At 44.0% G+C, this 19,547-nt stretch overlaps 1 protein-coding gene and 1 long non-coding RNA gene across 2 annotated transcripts; one reads left to right on the top strand and one right to left on the bottom strand.

Annotated features, from left to right (window-relative positions):
• Positions 1–104: 104 nt before the first annotated feature.
• LOC144317709 (uncharacterized) lies at positions 105–13,443 on the top strand. Its single transcript, XR_013383719.1, has 2 exons — positions 105–11,086; positions 11,829–13,443. It is a non-coding gene; the product is annotated as an uncharacterized LOC144317709 (long non-coding RNA).
• Positions 13,444–14,349: 906 nt separating this feature from the next.
• LOC144317705 (HLA class II histocompatibility antigen, DO alpha chain) lies at positions 14,350–19,036 on the bottom strand. Its single transcript, XM_077904506.1, has 5 exons — positions 18,883–19,036; positions 17,462–17,710; positions 16,750–17,031; positions 16,516–16,651; positions 14,350–16,284 (listed from the first exon to the last, which is right to left on the bottom strand). Exons 1-5 carry the CDS (start codon positions 18,962–18,964, stop codon positions 16,281–16,283), a joined length of 753 nt encoding a protein of 250 aa, XP_077760632.1. The 5' UTR covers positions 18,965–19,036; the 3' UTR covers positions 14,350–16,280.
• Between the last annotated feature and the right edge of the window lie 511 nt (positions 19,037–19,547).

Raw genomic sequence — 19,547 nt, 5'->3', positions numbered from 1 at the left:
CACACATGTAAAGGTTTTTATGAGCTTAGAGAGATTTATAGATTTTATTTATTTATTTATTTATTTATTTATTTATTTATTTATTTTTGAGCTTAGTTCTTATTCTGAGATCTCTCATCAGATCTGTTCTGGCAGATTTCAGAAGGATGAAGTGTTAGGCTATATCCAGGAGGAAGGGGAGCAAATGAGGCCTGCAGAAAAAATAGTGGAGGTAAACTGCAGAATGCAGGCAGTGCTGAAGCAGGAGTGAAAGGGTGAGTGCTTCTAGGTAAGACCAGAAAGGCAGAACTAGACCAAGGAGAGCAGTTAGCCATGATAAGGATTTGAATTTTTATCCAAGACTTTAATCACAGCTCACATTTAATTGAGTACTGACTATGCCAAGCAGTATGCACAACTCATTTTGTCTTTTTTTTTTTTAAGAGTTTATTTATGAGAGACACAGAGAGAGACAGAGACGCAGAGACACAGGCAGAGGGAGAAGCAGTCTCCATGCAGAGAGCCTGATGTGGGACTTGATCCCAGGTCTCCAGGATCATGTCCTGGGCTGAAGGCCGCGCTAAACCGCTGAGCCACCAGGGCTGCCCTCATTTTGTCTTCATTATTGTCCTGTGAAGTAGATCTAATCTCCAACAGATGAATGAGGCACAGACATGCTAAGGAACTCCCCAAAGTTGCAACACAGCTGGTGAGTGCTGGGGTGGGACTCAAATCCAGCAATCTGGCTACAGGAAATACTACCCTGGAATTCCAGTACAACAGGCTGGTAGGGTCCTCACATCCTTTGAAAAAATTGCAGTGAGAAGGATCATGTTGAGTTGGTGGGGTGTCGAGAAGGGATGGAGAGTGATTATTTAGAAAGCAGCTCCTACAAATGAGGATGGTGGTTTGGAATGGAGAGGCAGCAATGGAGGTGAAAAGTAGGTAAGTTTGAAAATTGTAGGAGATAGAACACATGGGACTATTCTCCACACACCACAGGAAGCGCAGTTGTGAATAGCTCCGTATTCCTTGGAGTCCAGAGTGTTCCAGCCCTGGAAGTTTGACAGTTTGTTAACTAAAGGAATGCCAGCTGGCTGACTGGCAAGAGTGAAGGAAACCCCTCAAGGTTGCCCCTGGGTGTTGGGGTTGGGGGGTGCTAGGTTTCCGAGGCATTTGTTGAGCATCCCAGAGGGTCTTTGGCGCCACCTGGTGAGCATGGTGCCCAGGACCTCGTGGATATTTCAGGTAGTATTGTGCGTACCCTCTCATCTTTCAGTTCTTACTTCCCTGTACTTCAACTTTTGAAACATCAGCCTCACTTTTATGACCAGGAGGTCTTTATTTGTCTTGGCCTCTGAGGCATCCCATGTGGCTTCGCCTGGCTCTCTCACTTTTTAGGCAGCCTCTCTTAGTTTGCTTCTCAAAAGTCTCTACCTCCACCTTCCATGAGATGTTGTCATCCTTCATGTTACCTTCCTTGGTCCTCTTCTTATTTGCACATTTCTAATCAATTCTACCCATTCTTCTGGAGGCAATTCCCACCCATACAATCTGTCTCTGTCCAGACCTTGCTCCAAAGTTCCAAGTCTGTTTTCAACTGCCAAATAGCAATGTCCCAGGAGCACCTGGCACTCAGCATATGTCCAACAACGATCCCATCCTTTCCCACATAGATGCCTCTGTGAGTTACCTGTTTATGGAACAAGCAATCATACAAAACTCACTAATGTCCTGGACACTTACAAGGGCCCTTGCCGTCAAGTCCTTCCAAGAACACTAGGACTTAGGTACCCAGCACACTTTTATAGATGAGGACACAGAGCTATCCAGGAACAGTTCTACAGTAAACAAGTGGCACAGCCAGGATTATTAATGTACCACCATTCCCTTAGTCACTGGAGCCAGAGCCTGGTGATCAGTCCAGATTTCTACCCCTCACTCTCCCCTTCTCTGTTCACCCATCAAGGCGTGTGGAGCCTTCCTCCATCACTTCTCTCCTATCAGTATGACCCCCTCAGACTGGACTATCACAACTCCCTGCTCACCAGTCTTCTGTCCAGTCTCATTTCCACTATCCATCCCCCACGCTAGCTGCCAGAGAGATCTCTTAGGACAGAAATCTGATCATGTTGCTTATTATTACTCTTCAGGTTTAAACTTCTTTGCCAGGTCTCTAACCTGTGTTGCTTCTACACAGTGATATTTCTCATTTGCCCTTCCTTAAACTCTGCACTCAACTCAGAGCAAAAGATAAGCCTTCCCAGATTCTCCCATGCTGCTTAGAATATCCTTTCCCCATCAGTAAATCCTGCATAATCTCCAAGAACCACTTGTTATCTCCACTATAAAGACCTTTCTGACTGAACTTCCATACCCCATGACACATACACACACTTTCAAGGACCTCATTGAGCTTCTAACTATGCCCTAAGCCCTCCCCACCCAACCAATACCCTTTCCAGACTCCAGCGGGGGAATGTCTAACACTGATTTAAATTGGCCTCTCTGTTATGGCTGTTCTGCTCAGCAGCCTTGGAGGAATGTCCTTATGAACAATTAGACAACTTCAATTTTTCAGTTCACACTTAAGCACTTCCTCCTCAATTTTGCCCCTTCCACTTATATGTCTCTTATAGGTCCTTTGTTAGGCAGGAATTGTATCTTGTTCTTTATAAACTTAACCTTAACCAGTGCCTAGGGAAACAATTTACATGTAAAAATAAGTGATGGTTAAATTACCTCTTGGCATTTGCATCCATCCCAGGCACCTCAGCACACATCCCGCGGGGCTAGCAGGCGTGGGTGCTGAGGTATGGACTAGCGTAGTATCAAGTCACTGGCTCCAGTGACTAATTATGCAGGATTTGCTGATGGGGAAAGAGGATATTCTAAGCAGCATGGGAGAATGTACGGTCACCACCCACCCCTGTTTTGTCCAGAGCTGACTAGCTTTAGTTATAAATATGGGGAAATCTCAGGCGAATTGAGACAAGTGGTCACCTCATGAATAGGAGACATCATCACTTTGGCCATGCAGGCAGATAGTAAGAGGTAACATACTCTAGGCATTTTTTTATTTTCCAGGCCCTATGCTTATTTTATTGTATAACTCATCTGATTCTCACAAAATTGAATTCTTTCTCATTAAATTTTATTATGCCCTCTTCATAGAAGAGAAAGCAGAGGCTCACAGAGGTATATTAACTGGGCCTGAATCTTTGATTCCAAAGTCTGTGTCTTTGTGCTGTACCATGTGGTCTTGGGGTTCCATCAATCACCTTCTCCCTTCATGCCCCGCCCTTTGTGCAGGAGCCCTCCCTCCCTGGGGTACCAGGCAGGCCTGTCACTTGCAGTGAGGCCTCTCATCAACCTAAGGCAGCCAGGATAAGAATAGCTCCTTGTACAAGTGAGAGGAACTAGCAAACACTTATACGTAATATTCCTCATGTGCATCTACCAAACAAGGACATTGCTAACACTTTGTCGGCTAAGCTAATGTCTGATTTGAGGTTGGAATAGAAAAGGCATTTATTCTCCAGGGATACGAATTTTTGCCAGGTGTTGGTGTGAAAGAGTTACTAAAGTACTCTTCGACTGGTTCCGCTGTCAGACCTCAGAGTCAGCTGCTGTTAGGATTTCTGAGACCATGAGAATGCAACAGAGCCCAATCAATGAGTACTTTCTCCTCCTCTGCCCCTGCGGTGTGTGTGTTGGAACTGGCTTTCTCCGTGGAGGCAGGTTGTAGAGACACCTCTGAAAGTTCCTCCAGAAATGGTTATTACCTATCCTCCTGCCTCGTCTCTGCGTCTCACCCAGAGTTGCTGCAAAAGGGAGACGATTTTCTCTCAAAAAAAATGAAAACAAAAACAACCAGTTTTTAAGGTTTTCTAAGTTTGCACGTGTGCTTTTTTTAACTCTAACTCCAGGGCAACAAAAGCTGAAAAGTTACGGCGATGGGGGCAAAGAAGGCTCCATTCCTATCAGGAACCTACTGCTCTTTAATGGGACACAGAATGTCACATCCAGTGGTGACAGAAAAGTGTTGTTGTTGCTTGTTTGTTTTATCTCTCTCTGCTTATTATTAGGGATTTGTGGGCTTTCATATATTCAACATGTTTAAGTTGATTATAGTCATTTTTTGATGCTCAAATTCCCCCAAATTTGGCCAATGGGGAACCTCTTCAAGCTGGCTGCTCTTCTCTTTTGACATGCCCCTAATTAGTCTTAGAACACTTCATTGTTTGCTGAAACAAATTTGCTTTGTATTTTCCCTAACCCAGACCTGCAATCAGTCACTTCTCTAAAAAACTCCATTTCCTTTTATTAGGTATTTAGAAACCACAATCTGTGCACTTGGATGCTCCTTGCTACTGAGGTATCCTGTATCACTTTCAGGTTGTCTCAGCCACTGGAACTAGGAGATACACATATTTATACATCATTAATTAAAACTGACTTTTTTTTTTTAAGAGCACAAGCAGGGGGAGGGGCAAAGGGAGAGGAAGAAGCAGACTCCCCTGGTGAGCAGTGAGCCCACTGTGGGGCTCCCATCCCAGGACCCTGGAATCATGACCTGAGCCGAAGGCAGACACTTAACTGACTGAGCCACCCAGGCACCCCTAAATTCATTTCTAATTAAAATTTAATATTAGTGTTTTAATTCAGCTACTTTTTTCCCTTTAAAACTAAAAAGACATTAAAAGTCTCAGTTCCAAAAAAAAAAAAAAGTCTCAGTTCCTGGGCAGCCTGGGTGGCTCAGCAGTTTAGCGCCACATTCGGCCCAGGGCTGATCCTGGAGCCCCGGGATCGAGTCCCACGTCGGGCTCCCTGCATGGAGCCTGCTTCTCCCTCTGCCTGTGTCTCTGCCTCTCTCTCTCTCTCTGATGAATAAATAAATAAAATCTTAAAAAAAAAGTCTCAGTTCCTAAAAAAAAAATTCTTGGTTCCTAATTACATTACACTAGTAATTACTGATTGGTTAATATACATAATATAATTTCAAAATAATAATACAATATTAATTTTTTAAAGATTTTTTTTATTTATTCATGAGAGAGACACAGAGAGAGGCAGAGACACAGGCAGAAGGAGAAGCAGGCTCCCTGCGGGGAACCTGATGTGGGACTCGATCCAGATCCCAGGATCATGACCTGAGCCAAAGGCAGATGCTGAACCGCTGAGCCACCCAGGCATCCCAATGCAATATTATTATTATTATTATTATTAACAGTGAAACTACTCAATGACATTCAAGGTTTTTGGTAGTTCTTTTTGTCCTTAGCATATATTCCACTAAGAATATACAGTACTGTCTTCTTTTTTTTTTTTTTTTTTTTTTTTTATGATAGTCACACAGAGTCGCACAAACCGCTGCGCCACCCAGGGATCCCTAGTACTGTCTTCTAATATTAGTTAAACTCTCTTCTTGGTGTAGTTTACTTGTTTCTGATAGTTTTAAATTTTAGGGTTTTTTAAAATATTTATAAAAATTGTAAAGCAGGGAAGCCCAGATGGCTCAGTGGCTTAGCGCCGCCTTCAGCCCCGGGCGTGATTCTGGAGACCTGGGATAGAGTCCCACATCGGGGTCCCTGCATGGGGCCTGCTTCTCCCTCTCCCTGTGTCTCTGCCTCTCTCTCTCTCTGTGTCTCTCATGAATAAACAAATAAAATCTTTAAAAAAAAAAAAATTGTAAAGCAGGGCAGCTGGGGTGGCTCAGTGGTTTAGTGCCACCTTTGGCCCAGGGCGTGATCCTGGAGTCCCGGGATCAAGTCCCACATTGGACTCCCTGCATGGAGCCTGCTTCTCCCTCTGCCTGTGTCTCTGTCTCTCTCTCTCTCACACACACTCTCTCTGTCTCTCATGAATAAATAAATAAAATCTTTTTAAAAATTGTAAAGCCTTTATATGTTTCAAAAGTCAATATTCATTTTTATCCCTGTTTTCTCAAACCCATTCCTTCAATTCTTATTCTCCCAACTTCATTTTTACCAATTTCTGGTTTTATCCTTCTAGTATGGCTTTTTGCAAATATATATCTCTGTTCTTTCTTACCCCAAAGGTAGCACATACTATATATAATTCCTTTGTATGTTGCATTCTCCATGACATCCTAGAGATTCCTCCACAGGAGCAAAGAGATCTTCCTTGTTCTGCCAACATCTTTAGAGTAATGGTATGGAAGTACTTCCACTGTGTGGAAATACCATAGCTTTTTCAACTATTCCACTCTTACTAGATATTGTTACCAATCTTTCACTTACAAAAAATGACATATCAGTCTTAAAAGGCAGATAAAGTCTACATGTTTGACATTTCCTTATACATATTAAAGTATATTTTTATTTTTTAAGGATTTATTTATTTGAGAGAAAAAGGTGCACACATGAGAGAGGGGAGGGGCGGAAGGAGAGGGAGAGAGAGAGAGAGAGAATCCACAAGCAGACTCCCCACTGAATTTGGAGACTGATTTGGGGCCCGATCCCATGACTCTGAGATCATGACCAGAGCCAAACCCAAGAGTCAGCTGCCTGACTCAGACACCCGGGTGCCCCTAAAGTATAATTTAGAAGAAAAATATTACTTGTGTCTATTTATTTTTAGTTCAGTTTTTAGCATTCTTTGGAATACTTGAATTTCATGGAACAATTTAAGAAACACCAGGTATATTTCACGGTGAGCATACAGACTAATGGATCGGACAAATGTCAGGTCTTCAGACTAGTGCTTGGCACACTAACAGTGCCTAATAAATGAAGGACAATCATGATAATAAAAGCAATAGTGTTAATAACAGCAGCCACATTTTAATTACAGGCTACCTTCCACTAGCTCGTGAGTAGTGATGGTTCAGCAGAAGGAATTTGGGCTCCTGCATCACACAGACCTTCCAGGCCACCTTTTAGATGTCTGACCTTGGGGCAAGTTGTATAATTTTTCAACCCCAGTTTCCTTCCTCCCCTGTAAAAAATGGGTATAATTATTCTAACTTTGCAAGTTGATTGTAAGAAAGAAATAATACATGGTGGAGGAATATTGCTTTTCTTTTCTTTTTTCTTTCTCTGTACTGAAGTCTGTGATATAGGGCGATGGCAGATGTCACCTCCAAGACCTCTCCTCTTCTGGCATTGAATTTCCCAAAGCCTGGAGCACACTGGACATCACGCCAGGCGTCTCAGACATTATACTAGGAAGATAGAGAGAGGAATGACTTTGAGAGGCAGGGAGGCAAGGCAGAGAGGGTAGATTCTCCTAAACTGTGGAAGGCACAGTGGTGGGTGGGTCCCGCGAGAGCCCCGTTACCCTGCGGCACCCAAAGCAGATAGGGAGGACTCTAGGGAAAAGAAAGGGTGTCCATCTGGTGCATTTGTGCAGTCATGCTCCAAAGCACTGGGGCTCACTCCTCACCAAAACCTCCCCTGCCCCCTGCCTGATGCAGAACAGCAAGCTGCCACTCCAAAAGGACTATCTATGCAAGCGAAGGCCCAGGCATCCTAGAGAGCGCCAGTCTGAACAGATGTAGGAAGACAGGGAGCTGGTCTAATGCCGCAGCGCTGTGTCAGTGCCTTTGAAAAACCATGAAAGAGGGGGCGCCTGGCTGGCTTAGTGGTTGAGCGCCTGCCCTTTGGCTCAGGCCATGATCCCAGGGTCCCAGCCAGTCCTGCATCGCGCTCCCCGCAGGGAGCCTGCTTCTCCCTCTGCCTGTGTCTCTGCATCTCTCATGAATAAATAAACAATCTTAAAAAAAAAAAAAGCTGCAGAACAGTGGGAATAGGCCAAATCTGCAAAAAATAAAATGGAATTCAGTAGAATTCTACCAATGTGTTAATGCCCAGTATGTTCCAGATAAGAGGTTAAGTGTTGGAAAGATGAAACACAGCCTTGCCTTGTGATAGAAGAGCAGCAAAGGAAGACACACACACGCACACACGCAGCTAACTCTGACATATGGCAGAATGTCATAGATCCTAGTGAGAAAATGGGCAAAATATTGTGGCCTGGGATTAGGAAGGTTTCACAGAGGTGGCATTGAATTTGGACTCCGGGGAGGACAGGTAAAATGTTTGGTTGGCAGAGGCAGGCAGGTCCAAGCAGAGAACAGTATGCGCAAAAGCAGGAGGTATAAACATATCTTGAGAGTTTGGTGTGACTTAGCAGTGGCTGTTTTCAGGGGAGCTACTAGGAATAATGTTAAAAAGTAGATTGAGGACAATTTGAGAAGGATCTTCTTCACCCCATAAGAATTTAAAGCTGGAAGAAGAGAAAAAGAAAATAGCCTAAAAGCTTCCAGAAAGAAAAAACAACAGATCACATACAAGTTTCAGGACTCCAAATATCTTTTGGCTTCTCAGTAATAATACTGGAAGCTAAAAGACTTATAGGGAAGCAGTTTAGCGCCACCTTCAGCCCAGGGCGTGATCCTGGAGACCCGGGATCGAGTCCCACTTCAGGCTCCCTGCATGGAGCCTGCTTCTCCTGCTGCCTGTGTCTCTGCCCACCCCCCTCTCTCTGTGTCTCTCATGAATAAATAAATAAAATCTTAAAAAAAAAAATTCTGATAGAAATGATTTTAAATCTTGAATTGTATGCCCAACTTGTCTCATTCAAGTGTCAGAGTAGAATAAATCAATTTTCTGAAACGTAAAACATAAAAATGTGCCTTTTATGCACTCTTTCTCAGAGAGCTAAAAGAGGATGTACTTCTGCAAAATAAAGCATAGACCACAAAAGGGTAATTACTGGATTTAAGAAACAGAAGCTGCCGCACACAGGACAGGTAAATCCTGCCAAGGATGGTGAAGGGTGATCCCAGGATGACAGCCATGTCACTGAAGGCAGCTGGTTAAGAATGGAGCAGACGGAAGGTGGTGGGACAGTTTTATCTGGCAATAAAATGGGCTGATTGTGTTGTAAGGAAATTTGTCATTCATTAATAATAAGTACAAACAAAGCCAAGCAAAGAGAAAACAGGATAATTATTCACTCCAGGGAAGACAAAAGCTGTTTAGGGAAGGAAGAGCCTGGCTTACTCTGTGGTTTGACTGCAAATAACTTTTACGTGGTCACAGTAATATAAACACTGAACACTGACCTAGCCAGAGCGACCATCTAACTAATTGTACTAAGGGATGACAGCACCAGAAGAGGGCATGTGTGTGGTATGAGGATGAAAATCCTCATCTTCCACAGTGTGAGGCAAAGAGAGAAAGCCTAAGGCTGAAAAATCAAGATGTAGCAACACAAACACATGATTTAGAGACAGGAGGTAATACCAACAGAATCGATCGAAAACAGTTGAAAGTTGGGGTGCCTGGGTGGCTCAGTCGGTTAAGCCTCTGCTTTTGGCTCAGGTCATGATCCCAGGGCCTTGGGGTCGAGCCCCATGTCAGGCTCCCCTCTGCTTCTCCCTTTGCTCCTCCCCACCCCACTCATTATCTCTCTCTCTCTCTCTCTCTCTCTCTCTCAAGTAAATAAATAAATATTTTTTTGAAAAAAAAGTTGAAAGTTATCACTTCTTGGCAGGGAGGACATGGTAGGAGCAGGGGCTGGAGACTAGATGTTTTGGGGAAATCTTGTAGAACTATTTGACTCTTTAAGCTATATGTGTGATGATGGCCCAGGCACCTCAGTGCAGCCACACTCCCAGGGAGCAGGTGGCCAGTGGCCCTCCCCAGGGACTATCCAGCAGGCCTGGAGGAACAAAAGTGGCTCTAAGTCCAGCACAGGCACATCGAAGAAAGCTAAAGCACTTCATGTGAAGCACAGATGCAGAATAAGTGTCAGATAGCAAGCAGTAGCCGGTCCACGTTTAGTGAGTGGGCAGCATTTCCTTCTCCCACTGGTGCCGACATGGCAGAAATTGGTGTAATTCAGTCTAAAATGGAATACAGCGAACATATTAGTTAGCAAATGAGGGTCCCAGAAAAATTAAAGGTAGAACCACCAAATGCTGCCCTGGAATAAGGAGTTCCGAAGGCTGCTGTCATTATGCAGGTTGCAGAGAGGACTGTGGGAGCAGGAAATAATGAAGACATTCCACTTCCAAGCCCAGCAGATCTTGATCTTCATCCATCAGCTCCCAGGGGAACCTGGGTGGCTCAGCAATTAAGTGTCTGCCTTTGGCTCAGGTCATGATCCCGGGGTACTGGGATCGAGTCCCACATCGGGCTTCCCACAGGGTGGGTGCTTCTCCCTCTGCCTGTGTCTCTGCCTCTTTCTGTGTGTCTCTCATGTATAAATAAATAAAACCTTTTAATAAAAGAAGGAATTTGCAGGAAATAAACTATAAGTATGACATAACTTTGTTAAAAATTACAATTTTCCGTCTTATCTGAGGAAAATGAAGGCACTCATACGAAAAGATATGTGCACCCCAATATTCATTGCAGCACTGTTGATAGTAGCAAAGATATGGAAATGACCTGAGTGTTCATCAATGGATGAATGGAAAGATAAACTGTGGTACATATGCAAGGAAATTATGTAGCTGTAAAAAAAGAAGATCAAAATCTTGCCCTTTGCAACAACACGGATGGGTCTCTAGGGCATTATGTGATGTGAAATAAGCCAGAGAAGGACAAATACCATATGATTTCATTTATGTGTGGGATCTAAAAAATACTTCATAAATATGGGGAACAGACTGGTGGTTGTCAGAGGCAGTAGTTGGGGGGTGAGTGAGGGAGAAATAAGTAAAAGGAGTCCAAGGTAAAAAGGGGAAAAAAGGGAAAGAATAGTAAGGAGATGACTAATGCATTTAGTTAGGAAGAACAAAACTGCAGGCATGTGAAAAAGAAACAAAGTTCTGGGTAAAGTAACATTATTTTCTCTCCTCCTGGGTGTTTGTTCTGCCCTTAGGCCTTGCTTCTTTCTTACTGAAACACTCATTCCTCAGATCTCTGCTTGTCAGTCTTCGGAAATAACATTTCTGTCCCGGTGTCACCTCCTAAAGTAGGACTTCAGCCCTCTCCTTCAGTCACTCTATCAGACCCTTTATTCTGTTTAATTTTCTTTGTAGAACTCATCACAATTTCCAGGCCTCGTATTTCTCATTAAATATCCTTTTCGCTGGTGGTATGTTTCCTTCACTGAGTATAAGCTTTTGGAGGTAAGAGACTATGTCTGGCTTTTTCACTCCTGCCCTCAATCCCACACCTAAAGCAACAAGAGACACTTAGCATCTGATCGGATGGATTGATGCATAAATGAATCAAAGATGCAGTAATTCACTTGACTACAATGGGCCTGTTTTATTAAACACAAATTAGAGCTATGAGTATTTTCTCAAGCTTCCTTTGGAACACTGCATAGACATTCCTAATATTAGGAATTATCCAAAATGAATAACTGCATTCAGCTCTAGTCTTCTGAAAATTCTGAGGATGTCCATGTCTTCTCTGCACCTCCTGGTCCATGCAGTGGGTCATTTATCCACATTAAACCTAGAATATGTTAGAATATTAAAGGCATGGGCTTTGGAGTCAAACAGACTTGGATTTTATTCCCTGCTTTGACACTTAGAGTTGTGTTGCTTTGGACAAGTTACTGAATTTGTTCAGGCCTCAATTTCCTCTTATTTAAAAATGGAATAATATTAGAATCTACCAGATGGGATTATTGGGGATTAGAAGATACAATGTATGTGCACTGTATGCTACACAGCTGAACAGGGAATTGTGGGGGAGAAAGAAAGAGAGAGAGAGGATCAGCAGAAGGGATCTGGAGGCAGCCCACCCAGAAGACTCATTCAGAGAGAATGGGAGGATCTTGCAATGTTGGAGGTGGGGGGTGGGTTATACAACAAGGAGGAGATTTATTTATTTTTTATTTTATTTTATTTTATTTTTAAGGAGGAGATTTAATGTTCTCAATATATGAGAGCCATGATACGTCATCTGTAGGGAGAACCTGCAAAGAGGGAGAGTTTGAAAATACAGAATAAGAGTTATCTATTGAATGTCTATTCTGAGAGATACAGAAAAGGATCAGATCAAGAATATAGAAGGACCACCAGCATTTTCCACAGCGCTAGAACAAACAATTCCAAAATCTGTATGGAACCACAAAGGATCCCAAATAGCCAAAGCAATTCTGAAAAATAAAAACAAAACTGGAGACATCATGATTCTGAATTTCAAGCTATATCACAAAGCCATAGTCATCAAGACAGTATAAGTCAATGGAACAAAACACAGACACATAAATCAATGGAACAGGATAAATAACCCAGAAATAGACCCACAACTCTATGGTCAACTAATCTTTGACAAAGCAGGAAAGAACAGCCAATGGAAGAATGACAGTCTCTTCAACAAATGCTGTTGGGAAAAGTAGACAGCAACACTGAGAAGAATCAAACTGGACCACATTCTCACACCATACACAAAACTAAATTCAAAATGGTTGAAAGACCTAAATATGTAACAGGAAACCATCAAAATCTTACAGGAAAACACAGGCAGCAACAACCTCTTTGACCTTGGCCATAGCAACTTATTAGATATGTCTCTGGATGCAAGGGAAACAAACTCAAAAATGAACAATTGGAACTTCATCAAGATAAAAAGCTTCTGCACAGCAAAAAATCAACAAAACTAAAAGGCAGCTCACTGAATATGAGAAGATATTTGCAAATGACATATCCAATAAAGGATTACTGTCCAAAATATATTAAGGATTTACCAAACTCAACACCCCAAAAATAAATAATCCAGTTAAGAAATGGGCAGAAGACATGAAGAGACACTTTTCCAAAGAAGGCATCCAGATGTCTAACAGGCACATGAAAAGATGCTCAACATCACTCATCAGGGAAATAAAAATCAAAACTATGATGAGATACTGCCTCACACATGTCAGAATGGCTAAAATTAACAACATGAAGAACAACAGATGTTGGCAAGTATGTGGAGAAAGGGGAACCCTCTTACACTGTTGGTAGGAATGCAAACTGGTGAAGTCACTCTGGAAAACAGTGCGGTGGTTCCTCAAAAAGTTAAAATAGAACTACCTTAGGATCCAGCAATTGTACTACCAGGTATTTACCCAAAAGATACAAAAATACAAATTCAAGGGGTATATGCACCCTGATATTTATAGCAGCATTATCAACAATAGCCAAACTATGGAGAGAGCTCAAATGTCCATCAACTGATGAATGGATAAAGAAGATGTGGTATACACACACACACACACACACACACACACACACACACACACACCACTGGAATATTACTTGGCCAACAAAAAGAATGAAATCTTGCTATTTGCAACAACATGGATGGAGCTAGAGTCTATTATGCTAAGTGAAATAAGTCAGAGAAAGACAAATACCATATGATCGCACGCTAATGTGGAGTTTAAGAAAGAAAACAGATGAACATATGGAAAGGTGGAAAGAAAAAAAAGGACAGAGGGAAATACGCCATATGTGACTTTTTTTTTAAGATTTTATTTATTTATTTATTTATTTGTTTGTTTGTTTGAGTGAATGAGTGAGTGAGTGAGAGCATGAGCAAGGGAGGAGCAGAGAGAGAAGCAGACTCCCTGCTGAGAAGGAAGCCTGAAGTGGGACTCATCTCAGGATCCTGAGATCATGACCTGAGCTTAATCAACTGAGCCACCTAGGCACCCCCATAAATGACTCTTTTTTAAAAAAAGATTTTATTTATTTATTCATGAGCGACACACAGAGAGAGGCAGAGACATAGGCAGAGGGAGGAGTCCCTGCAGGGAGCCTGATGCAGGACTTAATCCCAGGACCCCGGGATTGTGACCTGAGCCAAAGCATACCCAAGTGACTCTTAATGACAAAAAACAAACTGAGGGTTGATGGAGGGAGATGGGTAGCAGATGGGCTAGCCACCTAGCCTAAATAAATGGGTTTATTTAGGGAGCGCACTTGTTGTGAGGAGCACAGGGTGTTGCATGTAAGTGATGAATCACCGAATTCTACTCTGAAAACCAATATCACACTATATGTTAACTAACAAAAGTTATTTTTTAAGATTTTATTTATTTATTCATGAGAGACATAGAGAGAGGCAGAGACATAGGCAGAGGGAGAAGCAGGCTTCCTGTGGGGAGCCTGATTCAGGATTCGATCCCAGGACCCCAGGATCACGACCTGGGCCAAAGGCAGATCTCAACCACGAGCCACCCAGGTTCTCCCTAACTACCAAAATTTAAGTAAAATTTTAAAAAGAAAAAAAAATGTGGGAGGACAATTTTTAAAGTGAGACTGTTTACTCTGAAACTAGAAGAAAAATGTGCTTATGAAGGCAGATACTAAATTTAAAAGATTTGGAATTGTCCCCTGAAGTTCCAATGACTTCTGTGTAATACATGCAAAGCAAAAAAGTAGACTTCTGGTCAAAATAAAACACTTTTAATGACCTTATTAAACATTCGAACAGTGATCAGAGAAACATCTTTTCCAAGGATGATCAAATTAACTTTTAAGCAAAAGATCAGCAGAGATCAAGGCATGTTGGGGTCAAACATATCTTGAGGTGTCTTCTGAGAACCAACACATTCTTCTTTCTTTTGAGAAATGATCCAACAACCCCTTTCCTCAGAGGGGTTTGTGCCTTAGATCTTCTGCCTCTGGCCATGGTACATTGGACTCAGATGGACACCTGCCCCAAGTTTGGGCATTCATTTGTTTTTCCAATAATTTAAAATTGTCACTGGGAGATAGTGCTGTTGGGTGGGTTCAGCTGAGGTGCTGTGGCTGCGGGCGGACATGTTAGATGAAAAGGATAGTCCACAGAGACAGAATAGATATGGCTAATGCAACTAACATGCAGAGGGACAACACAGGCCATATGGCCCAGAGAGAGAAAGAGAGCAAGAAAGGATATGGGCTATGGGCTAGAGTCTATGGGCTTTTCAGTTCTGAGTTCTGTTGCCTGTAAGGCTTGGCTAAAATCCACCTTTGGGTTCAGGGCACCACTCCTGTGTCTTTATTGTAAATATCCTCTGCTTACATCTGTGATCATTTTAGGAGGGTTTCTGTTACGGGCAAACAAAGCCTTCACTAGGACCACTCTCCCCCTTCCAACAGGGTCTTCTTCTGGCCGTTGATTCCTTTCAACTTACTCTCTCTTGGGAAATCTACAGTGTCTTCACGATCTCTTAGTTTCTTTCCTCTCTATGACCAAACCTCACAATGCCAAACCCAATTTGCCCCTACTTACTTGTATCTTCCCCAACTCCTATGCCCTAAAAGACCCAGGTTCCCAGAAAGCCTTCCTGGACCACCTCTGAACTCAGGGATCCATTCTTAGCATCAGGCTATGTCAGTGGGTCCCAGTTATCAGATCACAGTCTAAGTTCAGGTGGCTGCATCAGCAACATCTGGGCTTGTTTAAAATTGCAGACTGCTACCACTCTCCTCACCCTCCAAGATTCTAATTCAGTAGATCTGGCTGAAGCCTGTACTTTTAAAAAGGCTCCCAAGTGATTCTCCTGTACATTCCAGTTTGAAAACCACTAAGAAAGATCCACCTGAACTCTGTCTAAACCAGCTCTTCTACTGGTATGACTGACCCCAGGTTAAGGAAGTAATCATCATATCCAAGCCTTGGACCTCTCTTTGTCATGCGTGGGACTCCAGGGGATGTAGAAAAAGGAGATGACATTGTAGATCATGGCTGTATACCAAAGTTCTCTTCATTACAGAGTAAATCTGGACAAGAGTAGAATTCCCATGAACATTTCCTCTCCTGAAAACTCCTTTAGGGGCAAATCTGAATTCAGAAGGTAAATTTCATGAAGTCCTTGTGAGAGGACCGATTCATAACTAACACACCATAGAGACTCAAACAGAACAAGACATAGCTGAACTGGCCTGAGGATAGCTGCCTATCCCCGTTGAAATGTCCTGCTCAATAGTCATCACCTGGAATACCCTCTTCCAGCATCCCTCACACCCTGGAAGAACTTGCCAAGATCTGATAGAAATGATACAGTACAAACACCATTTAAAAATTTATTGCCACTAACCAGAGCTTTGGGTAGAACAAGAAAGAGGTGTGTGTGTGTGAGTGTGTGTGTGTGTGTGAGTATGTGTGTGTGTACGTGTTGGGGGTGGGAAGGGGAGCTAGCTGCTGCCCCACCAGTCCTGCAGTGAGTACCAGGTCTAAGGGAGGAGACAGACCTATAGCACAGAGTTTGATCCCATCCAAAGTCAGCACAATAGAGATATACTTAGTAGACTGAGGCACTGAGTATGCAAAGGCTGTCAGAAACTTGCAAGGAATCCATAGAGCATCTCCCACAATCCTTTCTCGGAAGGCTCATTACCTAAAGTGGTAAAAAGCATATAATCAAGCTCACAATGCTGGGATCCTATCTCTGATTGCCCACCTCCCCAAAACCTCACCCCCTCATCACTTCTACTCTTCTATTCCCTGCCCGCTACTTGTCTATTCACCCTTCCCATTGGCCCCATTGCTCCCCAAAGAATGATCCTGCACCCCATCCTGTTCAGAGACACCCACTCTCCTGCCCCCAGACTCCTGGGGGCCTCTGTACCTGGGGCCGCTGGACAAGCACGTGCCTCTGATGATGAAGATGGTGCCCACAAGGAAGCCCACCAGGCCGAGAGCCAGGCCAAGTGCACAGATCAGAGTCTCGATGGTGTCTGGCACTGGGATAGGCACCTGGGGCTCTTGGGGGAGAAAGGAAAGGTCAGGGGGTTCAGAGAAAGGATTCCAGAGCAAAGGAAACATGGGTCTGTGGAGAGTGACCTGGGGAGGAGCTCCGTACCCCAGTGCCTGAGAAGCGGCTCTTCCAGACCCCAGTGCTCCACCTTGCAGTCATACATGTCTTCTGCAGAGGGCACGAAGGTCAAGTAGCAGAACTTGCGGAACAGATGGTCAGGCTGGGAATAGAAGCTGGTCTGGGCTACCCCCTCGCTGATTATTTGACCATTGCGCAGCCAGGTGATATTGATCACAGGAGGGAAGATGTTGTCCACAATGCAGATGAGGACATTGGGCTGGCCCAGCTCCACTCGAAACTTGGGGAGTACAGCCACCCTCGGAGGCACTAGGAAAAATGAGGCCTTGAATTCCAAAGGCTCATCCCTGTACCTGGGCTTCATTAGGACTTGGATTAAGTAATGTTTCCTCCTATTTAGCCATTTACAGGGAGGAAATGCTCTGGGATGTAACAGCTTGGGTGGGAGGGGTGCAGAGGGAGAAGAGGCTGAGAGGGGGGCACCTGGAACCCCTGTATCTGACAGGTCCCTGAGAGGGCATCCAGGTGGAAGGGTCAGTCCTCAAGAAGGAAGAGTGTGCTGAAGGGGTCTGGGAAGATCAAGAGCCTCCTGGAAAAGAAAGGGGCTGATTACAACAGTCACAGAGGCTGAGAGATGTGCTGGAGCAGATGGAGGCCTGTGAGGTGGGAAGAAGCTTCTCTGGGCCTCCCTTGCCTAACACAGGGTAGCAGAGGGAACAAGGAGAGGAAAGGTGGGTACCGTTGATGGCTCTGGTGCGGTTGGAGCGTTCCACCAAGACATCCAGGTGGGCTTTGATCACCGCGATGCTGGCCAGCCCATTCTGTGGGTCAAAGTGGGCCAAGTTGCCAAACTCAGGCAAACGCCACACAGCCTGCCTCTTCTTCAGCTCCACGGAGAACAGCTGTTCCCCATCAAATTCATGGGCAAACTGACCCGAGGAACCATAGGACTGGTAGAAGGCTGGTCCATAGGAGCCCATGTGATCAGCTGTATTGAGTGAGTTCAGGGTCAGAGACAGAAAAGAAAATGTATCAATCTCATCTAAAGCAGGTGACACTTTAAATTTCTGAGCCTACATCCCATCCTGGGTTCTCTATGAGGGCAAAGTTGAGCTGTTGAGCTGGTCTTTGGACAGTGGAAGTGTTGCTGGCGGGGGGGGGAGAAAGGAGAGGACAGAGGGACACGGACATGTGCCCAACACACTGGCAGGAACAGAGAGACACGAGTGCAGTCCAGCATACCAGGTTGGGAAGAAGAGAGGCTGCCTCAAATCATGCTTGGGATTCAAAGTTAAATGGTAGCCATGATCATCAGCTCTAGTTGTGCTATGAGGTCCTGTGTGTGAGATGAGTGGTATGAGGGAGTGGGATGAGGGAAAATGATTAAGGATGGGAGCATAAGTAGAGCCTTGGGCACAGAGATGCAGTATATGTGGGCAGGAGGGGAGAATAGGTGATGGCTGGCAGAAGTAAGAATTAAGATTTGTGACAGAGATCAAACAGACAGGAAAAAGCAGCCTGGGGTATTGCAGAGAGCACTGGAAAAGGAGTCCAAAGTTCAAGTTAGGTTTATGCCCCAGCTCTTCCACCTCAAGAGATTATGATCCAAGGTGTCTCTTTCCATAACTGAGGCTTAGTTCTCTGGAAATTTGGGTTAGATTTTAATCAGTAAGGGACCTCTAGAAATCTATGCAGTCATCGAGGGACTACTATGTGCCCAGCATGATGTCAGGCCCCAGGGAAATACAGATGAACCAGCTGTGGATCCCTCACTCAAGGAGCTCATGTCTAGAGCAGGATAAACAGTTGACTATCCACATGGCGATAAACATTGCAGTAAAACTGGACCTGAATGCGCACACTCCAAGTCAGGAAGTGACAGAAAAGTCACTGTGCTTGGCGGAAGGAGAATGGAGGTTTGGGTCTCAGAAAGAAGGAAGGAGCTGGGGAGGCACCTGAACCTGCAGCTGGCGTGGCTACACTGAGCTGCACCTGTATGTTTAGGTCTGCAATGAACATGATAGAGGTGAGAGAGATTGAGGATCTCTCGGTAAAGGAAGTTGCATAAGCCAGAGAAGGAGAACAATCTATGTTCTTTCTATACTGTCTCTCATAGAACCCTAAATTTCCTTTCCTCAGCCGATCCCCCTCAGCACTCACCCTCGATGGCCCCAGTTTCATGGGGGCTCAGGAGGCTCATCAAGGTGTAGAGTACCAGGACCAGCCCCCTACTGAGGACCATTGCCCTGGTGCTTTAACCAAGTAAGTCTCTCAGAGTCGGGCTGCCGCAGAAGGTAAAGAAAAGAGGAAGGAAACACTCTAGGATGGGGAAGACCCCTGCTGTATTCAGCCAATCAGAGACACTCCTTGAGTTAAAGTGGCTGTTGTTGGGTGAAGAAGTAAGGAGCCTAGGTGGAAGGTGGAAGAATACACTGGGCCCTCATTGCACCACGGAGGCCTGGTCCACAGAAGAGTCAAAAGGAAGCTTCTGTTTGGGAGATGGCAGAGCTTTAATCAACCATTACTACAAACTCTAAGAAGAGACCCACCAAAGGAAGAGAAAAGGCCATCAGAGAACTACACAGCTGAGCTCAAACAAAGCCTCTATCTTGCTTTGTGATCTGTGGTGTAGAGAAACCCAGTCCCCCTCTAAGTTTCTGCAGACACATTTGGAGGCAATAATAATAATAATAATATAAACTGTACTCAGGAACTTTGAAAAGGAGATGTTGAATACACAGTAGGATTAAAATCCTTTAAACCTTTAAATTGTTTTGGAAAATATTACTTTATTTCATTGTGTGAAAAAAAAGTGTAATTGTCAG

The sequence above is a fragment of the Canis aureus genome, chromosome 7 (assembly GCF_053574225.1).
Source record: "Canis aureus isolate CA01 chromosome 7, VMU_Caureus_v.1.0, whole genome shotgun sequence".
NCBI lineage: Eukaryota > Metazoa > Chordata > Mammalia > Carnivora > Canidae > Canis > Canis aureus.
The sequence above is the reverse complement of the archived record's forward strand: the minus strand, read 5'-3'. Positions and strand labels throughout refer to the sequence as shown.

What these genes read in the sequence shown, in the direction of transcription:
- LOC144317705 (XM_077904506.1), bottom strand. Translation starts at nt 18,964, where the DNA reads ATGGTCCTCAGTAGGGGGCTGGTCCTGGTACTCTACACCTTGATGAGC. An exon ending in TGAAACTGGGGCCATCGAGG is followed by an intron (nt 17,711 to 18,882) that starts GTGAGTGCTGAG and finishes CACTCAATACAG; the next exon opens with CTGATCACATGGGCTCCTAT. An exon ending in GCCGCTTCTCAGGCACTGGG is followed by an intron (nt 16,652 to 16,749) that starts GTACGGAGCTCC and finishes TTCTCCCCCAAG; the next exon opens with AGCCCCAGGTGCCTATCCCA.